Below are 9,336 nucleotides of genomic sequence, written 5' to 3'. Positions count from 1 at the left end.
TTATTCCAACCAGACCTTTCATACAGCTCTTTTCACAAACTGGGAACACTTCACTATGCTTCACGATTACTGAATACTTGGGGGTATAAAAAGAAACTCTCTAGAACACAATTTCCTAAAAATATTTGTTAATAAGCTTAATGCAAACATTATGTAGAAAAAATGGTTTAGTTACAAAAAAATTCATTAGAGGGCCAATAAAAATATACTGGAGAGAAGATCTTTACAAAAGTGAGGTTAGGAAGTATGAGGCATTGACATTCACTGTAAACATCCTGTGTTCACTAGAATCCCTTGTCTAAAGTGTATGTTCTGGTTTTGTTCCTGAGCTTCATGGCCAACACTTGCATAGATAGCTAAACCTATCATAAAGGGTTGCTTATATAGACGTTTCTGTACTGCCTGGTACAGAACTTCAATAAACTAATGATTTTACCTTTTGAAATAGTTTCATTCCACCACCAGGCAGTTCAAGGAAACTGTGAAGCATGGTATGATTTTCGTGGACTCAGTGCATTGGATGGGTTGGGATAGCTACCTCATGATGTGTTAATCTTAAATAACATTACACTAAGAAGTGCAGCTGTTTGATGTTCTGTCTTAGCATAAATATCTATTTCTGCTCACTGCTGCAAGGCTCACTTCTGCTCTGCCAAAGACTGCATATGGCAAAATGTCAGGAGTTTGAGTGCTACAACATCAAACAACTAAGTTAATCCCCAATAATAAAATGCAGCTTATAAACAGTACAGAAGACCTTACGGAGGATTTCACCTTTACCTAGGCTACGTGAGTGCCTCCTGATACACCTCCCTCTATTGGAGGAAGCTAGAAAGTACTTTCAGGGTAAACATGACATGGAGTTACCTAAGTAAAAAATATGAACATACTTGTATTTTGGATAGGAAAAGCAGGCATGTGTTTAGATACTGCACATGCAAATGCACACGGGAAGTGGTAGAGACAAAAAAAATCCACCCCACAAACAGCACAATAACACAAAAGCAGGAAATTGCAGATTTTAAATCTTATGGTAAGGCAAATCTAGATAAACACCCATAACGGGAGTAAGAAAACCAGGGAGTTTTCCTTGGCTTTTTTGTTTACTTTTTCTGTGATTGGCTTTTACACATTGACAAAATTTGTTTAAGCACCTTCTGGACATCTTCATCCATTTGACCCTAGACAAAGGGAGAAAGAAAAGATGATTGAATTCAAGCATCTCTCTACTCTTTAAGAAGATTTACAAACTATTTTTGAAATATAGTAATTAGACCATTTTCCCAAAAGGAAACAGTGCTAAATTTGTGCTTAGACAGTCACACCTTTTGGGTACGATGCCTTTGAATAAAACATTCAAAGTTCTTACTAGATGTGCAGAAGAAACATCTTTCATTAAAAGACTAGCATTGTGTAACTGATGATACACAACCATACCTGCACAGCGTAGAGAAGATGCATCCTGTAAACTGAGACAATTTCCTGATGTTGTTTCTTTGTTTCCTAGAAAGCAATTAAGCAGAAAGTCACAGTGCACTCAGAACTGTTGAATTCAGAGCTCCCCAACTAGATTTAGAGAGCTCTGGAGAATTACAAGCCATAGACTTAAGCATGCATGGAAAACTAGCTCACACAGTACTGTGCCACTAGCCAGTCAAAACATACTTTGCTCAGCAGTGTGGTCCAGAATTAAACACTGTAATTCTACCCATCCCTGTAAAAAAAGCTGGTGAGATGACATCAGCTGTAAGAAGCACTGAGCTGCAAAGATGTGGAATAAGCACATACTCCTGAACTTACCAGCAACCAGAATTTAGGAAAGCCACAATATTCTGACAAATCATCCCCCAGCTGCAACTGAGCTCTTCCCTGAAGTCAGGGACCCATCATCTAATGTCTTCCTAGGGATGAGCAGGTGTTTACAAAGGTCTTAACCCATGAAAGTTAATTAAAACCCATTCAAATAAGGAAAGCTAGCCTCCTTTTTTTCTGATCACAGACTGCCACATCCCAAAAGCCATTTTTCCATATAAATGTGAAGCTGTTAGGAAAGCAAGCCTAGGAGAAGGAAAGAATGCTTCTGTTCTGTTTTAAATCCTACACACTTTTCTAATGTGCTGTGTATCTTTGCACTTTACACTACTTGGCTGGTCTGGGTCCTTTCAGACTTGGTGGACTGGGATAAGAAACACTCTGGGCCTTTGCACTGACAGGATGCAAGATTTCACTGTCTGCCTAATTCTTTCTCCTCACTGCAAGGGAATTTTTCTGGCCCACATACATACTGACTTCCCTCTGTCAGAGACTTCTCTCTGCTTGGGAATGTAGGAAAACAGACAAAAGATAAGCCAATTATCATGTTAGGCTGGAAATTCTTCTTTCAGAATTACTCCAGAGCTCTCAACAAAGGCCTCTGGTGGGCAGTGCTTTCTTTTCACCTTCATCAGTGAGTTAAAGTGTTCCTTTGGACAGGTAAACTATTGGAAATAATTATGACTCAATGTAGCTTAGAAGACTGGACATTTCATGCACAAACCAATACAATAATTAAAAAGTCTTTAAGCAGTTCAGAATTTCAGAGAATAAGCCGTGCTCCCTATAAACAGATAGATTTGCTCAATTTGAAAATTCAGGCCTTCAGTGACTAACTCATTCCAGAAAGTCAAAGTTCAATCATAGAATACCAGGCTGGAAGAGACCTCGAGGATCATCTGGTCCAACCTTTCCTGGCAAAAGCACGGTCTAGACATGATGGCCGAGCACCCTGTCCAGCTAAATCTGAAAAGTGTCTGGTGTTGGGGAATCCACCACTTCCCCAGGGATATTATTCCATGTGCCCACAAACTTGTACAAGTTCAAATTGTACATGGGTACAACTTGTACCCATAAACTTATCCGAGCTTATAAAACAAAGATAACTTAATCTGTTCCTGAGAAAACATGCAAATTCACTGCACACTGGTGGTATTTTTCACAAATCAGGGTCTCAGCAGCAGGTCTGGTCACTAGATTCCACTATGAGTACAGGAACTTCACTCCACTATCAATCTGAGGAAATGTATTGAGGAAAACAGCTTTCTTCAGTTAGACTGTTTCTGAAGAGCAATTTGTGACTTGCAGATTCCGAAATATTTCAGAGAAACAGAGAAATTATAGAATTTCTGGATGAAAATTCCTTTCTTTCTACTCATGGACTGTGCTCCATTTTAAATAAGGCAGAGTGAAGAATGGCACAAGTATCTTCAGAGAACTAGGAAAACTGGTGGGTTTACAAATGATCACACTTACAGTCAGTTGGCTTTGCAACTGCTTCACTTGCTGTTGCAATGCCTCCAGCTGCTGGCTCTGTCTTTTGGGGGCACCAGTCGAGTAGGAAAGCTGAGAAAGGCTGTTCAGTGCTTCTTTTAATTTGCTAACTTCCTTGGACATTTCATTGATCTAGGGAGGCAGAAAACAGGTTTTCATGAAAAGCTACAAGGCATACTGTATTCTTGTGGGTTACTTGTGACTGAAATTTACAAAGTAGGGAAAACCAAGATGTAAATAGAGTCAAGGGACAAAGAGAGGCATTATGCAAGCAAAGGCTTACAATGCTTCCCTATCCCTCCTCTCAGCCCACACCATTCAAAATGCACTCCTTGTTCTGAATGCCAGCAATATTTACAAACAAGGATTCCATTTACCACCTTTAGAAATGCTGCTGCTGAACACAAGACAGAAACATATGAAACACATAGGCCAGCTATTCACAGCTAGCAAAATACACAGCTTTTTGTGAATAAAGTTGTAATGACAGATATGATAGAGAAAAAAGACTTAAGCCATGCTAAGGTTGAGATGATATACAGTAAAATCAGAATAGAGAATTTTTTCCCCTTCCTGATCTTCTGTTTTCCTGTCTCTTCTGGAAATCCCACTTCTTTAACTTCAGTTGTCTGAGTAGTGTGAACTCAACATAAGCAGAACTTAATAAGAGGTACTGAAAAATCACACATATCTCCACATGGGAGGGAAACCAACTGTGAAGTTAAACATAACGAAAACTTGTTTAACCTTGTTATCTGAATTTTTAGATGGGCTAATTCACTCAAAAGTTGTTCCACTCTGTGACACTTGGCACAACTTTGTCTATTAGATCAATGACACACTATCCAACATATTTTGCAGCCTGAACTCACATACTATTACTCCACTGTAGCGAATCACTAACCTTTTTATCCTTATCCTCTTCCAGTTTTGATGAGCTTTCAGAATATCTTTTCATTTCTTCTTGAGCTTGGTGGTACTTTTGCTGAAGACTTGCCACCTCCCGCTCCTTCCCTTCAAGCAGAGTACGCATACTTTCTTTCTCTTCTTTCAAGTGCAAAACTTCATTTCTCAGTTGCATCGCGTCTAAGGACACGTTTTCCTTCTCTTGGATTGCATCCTTCAGTTTGGATGACAAAACACTAACTTCACCCTCTAGTGATGACTGGAGCTTTTCATATGTAGCCTTGGGTACCATGGCTTCATTAATTACAGCTTTTTCTTCCAGCAGCTCCTTCTCCAAGTTTCTTATTTCACTTTCCTTGTTGGTAAGTAGTGCTTTGAGCTCATCTATTTCTTCCTCCATTTTCTTTACAGTATTTCTGAGTGCATTCATCACCTGAAGGTGTTCGGTAATTGGCAAAGAGTTTTGTTTCTGAGCATCTAACAGGTGCTTTAGTTCTTCTGCTTCATCCAATACTTTTGTGTACTGGGATTTAATTTCTGATAACTCATTCTCTGCTTTGTATTTCAAAGAATTTGTTACCTGCATCAGTTTCTCATGCTCATCTCTAGGAATGTAGTCCAAAGCTATATCATCTAGAGTCTTTCTCTTCCTGTAGTCTTCAAGCTCTGTTTGTGCTTCTTTGTACAACTGAGACAATTCACTAAGTTGTCTGTTGAGCTCATCTATCATTCTGTGCATTGCATCTTTCATTTCTCCAGCTTCAGCACTAGATTCCAACTGTGTCTGACTTGTCAGCTTGTCCTGCAGCCTTTTAATTTCCTCTTGCCCTTCTTTGTACCTCTCAATCAACAATGCTTTCTCTTGATTGATGTTATCAATAACTGAACAATATGAATTCTTCATTTCCTCACACTCCTCCACAGACAACTTGTTTGCCGCATTCTCCTCTCTTTCTTCAAACTTTTTCTGTAGCTCTCTCACCTTCTCTTTTTGTCTTTCACTTTCCTCCAATGCTCTCTTCAATTCTTGCTTAAGCATTTCAACTTCTCTGCAAGCGACCTTCATCCTGCTCATATCAGAACTGGTTTCCTCGCTTTCAGAGGAAACAAGACCCAGCTTCATTTGCTTTTGTACATTCAAAACCTCTTTCACAGCTTCCCCATACTTGTTTTGAGTTTCTTGGAACTTCAGGTTACGATCAGAACCATTTTCTGAAATGTCTGTGCTATTTAAATCATCTGTTTCTGCAACTCTAGACTGGACCTGAGCTTCTACGTGCGTTCTTTTGGCTTCAGAATTCTCCAGTTTCCTCTGCACATCCCTTAAATCTTCCTGAAGGTATTTAATTTTTACTTCACTGGAGCTTGTCACCTTCTCTTGAATTTGGGTGGCATTTAATGCAGACTTCGGCTCTTGAGCCAAGAACTCATTTTGTTTACCTGCTGTTTGCTCAAAATCTGTTTGGGTTGAATGAGAAGATTCTATGGTTGAGTCCACTTCTTTAGGTGTTCTTTCCTGTGCAAAAAGAAACCCAAATAATTGCACAATAAAAATAAGTACATGATTATATTTTCTAAAATGCAGCAAGCAAGGAAATTTTGCCACATCCTACAAGAGACAATTAAAGCACCATGGACGAAAGTTTTAGAAAAAATTCGCAACCCAGCTGCTCCCATTTAGTCATCTACTGTAAGAGAAGGCTGTTAAGTGCCAAGCTCCTCTGAAAGTCTGGGCTGATCTCCATAAGCTAATAATCAAAGCTATGCAAATTAAAATTCTGCTAACACAACTGTTAACATCATATTTTAGAATGTGGTTATCATAACAAAGTTATTCAGTAATTTATGAGAGAAGTGAGAAGATCAAAACACTGATTTAATCCTTTGGGGCTGAGTGTTTCCATGATCTTACCACTGGCTGGCTCACAGTACATCTCTTTTAAGGAGTAAGCACTTCATTGTTCTGCTAGCAGATTAAGAAAACATTAGAACAGCACAAAGATATGCCACCTGTAATTTGTCCTGCAGCTCCTTATTGTGCAGTGTCAAAGAGGCAATTTTTGCTTGCATCAGCAGAAGCAGATCTTGCTGGTCAGCTTCAGAACTCACATCCAATAAACTATCAGCACCTTTGAAGAAAAAAACAAGAGATGCAAAAGTGTTCAAAAAGCTGAAATGGTAGACGGTTATTCTAACCTTTCAAATTAAGGAGTTTGCTCCTATGATTACTAAGTGCAGTGAGTAAGCAAACTGTTCCTAGGAACTATTTCCCCAAAAATGTGTCAGATCACCCAAGAGAAGCAGGAAGGTTTGGTGGCAAGGTGGTGGTTGGCAGTTACTCCCAATACTTACTGTGTGTCACACTCTAAGTGGAAAGGCACAGAGGATTTCTGACCAGACTTCAATATTTTACACCACCTAAACCACCTAACCAAATATGAAAATAAGGATTAAGTGTCAGTGTATACCTGCTGTGCTGTCACTCAGTCTGTCTTTGTTATCTCGATGCAAGGAGCTGAATTCTTGCTGCTGAGACACCGAGAGAAAACGCTTTCACAGAATGCAGACATGAAGTTGGATAGTTTATCAAGAAGTAGTATAAACAGCACAGAGCTCACTGGAAAAAGCCTAGCAAGTGGGTTTCTTTTATTTCTGGAGTCTTGCTTAATTGTAGCATGTGGCCAGTATTTAAAAATCTGCTAAAGACATTCAAGCTCCATTGCCCAGTTCTCATGAAATATTAGTGAAATATGGGCAACAATCTCACAGTTTGGAAGGCTGCAGCCTCTGTAATCTTCAGTACCATAAGATAAAGACCAGACAGAACAGACTCAACCATTTTCTTGATGTCTTTTTGTGGAAGGGTCTTTACTTCCTACCTTGCACAACACTGTGCACTTCAAAGCTACTAGGTAATGAGCTCTCACAGCATTAAAACTTACTTTCACAACCATATTCCTAAATACTAATTTATGACTAAGCCTATTTGCATATTCAGTAAGCATTAAAGTAATCCACACTTGCTTTATAAATTACATTCAAATTCCTCTTTGTTCCTAACCATCAAATAATTAATTGACAGGAAACTCTGCAGACAGTGAAATAGATTATTAAGATACTATGCTTTCCTTCCTTGAACTACATAAGAACAGAAGACTGATACCTTGCACACTTGATCAGCAAAGAAGGCCTGTCCCTTTCCAGTCATGGGAGTTGAAGTTGATGAGTGTGGAGAGGACAAATCACTAAGCTGTAAAATATTTTATATAAATATTCATGCATCTATACATCTGCATATAACTACCTCTCTAGCACGTGTCTATGTGTACAAACATTTACGAGTACTTTTTCCTGCACTAACGTAAGTCACAACTCTAGGTTAATTTCAAAGAACAGATCTAATTATTCAATGCTGTTCTGAGTCAGTATTATATATGCAGTGTAGCAGGTAACATTCCAGTTTAACATTAAATATGTTAAACTGCACTTTGATACCATATAACTCTAAGTATTTTATATATATATATGCATCTAATAATGTTTACATATGTAAGTATAATTGAAATACTCATAATTATTTACTTACAGAAGTTGGCAAAACCAAAAGACCTCCAACTTTAGATGGATGAAGCAATTGTACCATAAAATCTGTACAGTTGTACAGTTCTATCTTATACCATGCTGTATTTCAAGCAATTTTGCTCAGTTAACCTAACCAACATGTCCTTTTGTGGTGTTACCCTAATGTCAGGAAAAGCACTCATGGTAAGACAGGCATATAACATAACAGTGACAGTGCAAATCTAGCCCACATCATTCACATAATTTTCAAATGCCTTTCATCCCCTAAATGCATCTCAAAATTGGTCTTTTCTTTACCTGAACAGGACTGATAGGAGGAGGTGGGGCTTTGCGTTTTTTTGGAGTTCCACTTCTTTCTGAACTTAATTTAGAGCCTTGATCATGCTGAAAGTTTCACCAGCCAGAAAAGGTAGGTTTGTTAGTTGGGTTAGTAAGGTCCGAGCAAGTTGTTTTATAAAAAAAAAGAAACAAAATCCCACATTAATATCAACTTTAGCAGCTCATGCAATGCCTCATTTTTTTTATGCATTGACTACATCACTACTAAAACAAAGATATTAAACGTGCCTGACAATAGGAATCTGCCCCCTGTAATCCATGCTTCAGTGAAAACAAACAAGATTTAGTGAAAAAGCAGAAGCTGACAATAGGTTTAGCACTAGTGATCTTAAATAATTCCCCTCATACATAGCCCAGTCATGCCATTATGAACAGCTACCACCTTTCCTCTCCACCACCTTTGGCCTGAGCTCCCTGAAAAACCCACCTCTCCACTCAGAGAAGGAATGAACCAATGCATTGCACCCTCGTCCACTTTGCAGCCATCAGCAGGTCTACAAGGTCTACTTGCACTCCAAGATATGATACTAAATAAAAAAATGTAAGAAACTAATTTAATTGCCTAAATCTGCTGGGATTCCCACAGGTGGGGGTCTCCAATAAGATGTAACTAGGGATAGCCTTCAACTATATGTTTTGGAAACGTGGAATTTTTCTAGATCATCTTCTCTACAGCGTAAAGAGGTAGAGTGCCAAGAAGCCAAGCTCCTTCGTTGCACAAGAAATGTTGTGTATCCTCCTGGCATACCTGTGCACATACACACACTCTCCTTCCTGCTCACACTGAGGGTGCTGGCTGCTGTTAGAGAGAAGCTAATTCGAAAAGTGATGTTCCTGAAATGTAATTCTTAAATAAGCAACAAAAACCTTTCACATTACACAGTAGTCAATGGCAGTGCATCTCACAGTGACATTTACTGGTGCTTCTAGTTGTAACTTAAGAAAAAACAGCAATTGACAAAAGTCTATACAGCCCAAGTATTTTTAAAACTGAAAGAACAAATACCTGCTTTGCTTTTATTGGTGACTTCGTATCTGTGAAGCAGAAAAGACATGGAATTAAGAACAGCTATCAAAGAAAAAATTATTTTTCATTCCTAACCCATCTCTCAGCTCTATTTCCCCCACCATAAGTACTTGGTTTGGTTTTTGACTCTTGTTTGAAATCTGAAAAACATGTATTAATATCCAAATTCCATCTGA

General features: G+C 38.6%; 1 protein-coding gene across 1 annotated transcript in view; it reads right to left on the bottom strand.

Annotated features, from left to right (window-relative positions):
* Positions 1 to 832: 832 nt before the first annotated feature.
* Positions 833 to 9,336, bottom strand: part of RAI14 (retinoic acid induced 14) — a gene marked incomplete at its 5' end in the record, with an annotated part of 17,540 nt that continues 9,036 nt past the window's right edge. The window contains 9 exons of the mRNA XM_008945917.1: positions 833 to 1,181; positions 1,438 to 1,503; positions 3,289 to 3,438; positions 4,211 to 5,728; positions 6,223 to 6,341; positions 6,681 to 6,738; positions 7,376 to 7,462; positions 8,092 to 8,178; positions 9,140 to 9,168. Of these exons, the coding sequence (XP_008944165.1) occupies positions 1,104 to 1,181; positions 1,438 to 1,503; positions 3,289 to 3,438; positions 4,211 to 5,728; positions 6,223 to 6,341; positions 6,681 to 6,738; positions 7,376 to 7,462; positions 8,092 to 8,178; positions 9,140 to 9,168 (2,192 nt within the window). The remainder of the gene's footprint in view (positions 1,182 to 1,437; positions 1,504 to 3,288; positions 3,439 to 4,210; positions 5,729 to 6,222; positions 6,342 to 6,680; positions 6,739 to 7,375; positions 7,463 to 8,091; positions 8,179 to 9,139; positions 9,169 to 9,336) is intronic.

Source organism: Merops nubicus, unplaced genomic scaffold, assembly GCF_000691845.1.
Source record: "Merops nubicus isolate BGI_N331 unplaced genomic scaffold, ASM69184v1 scaffold5888, whole genome shotgun sequence".
Lineage (NCBI taxonomy): Eukaryota > Metazoa > Chordata > Aves > Coraciiformes > Meropidae > Merops > Merops nubicus.
This window is presented reverse-complemented; position numbering and strand designations above follow the sequence as displayed.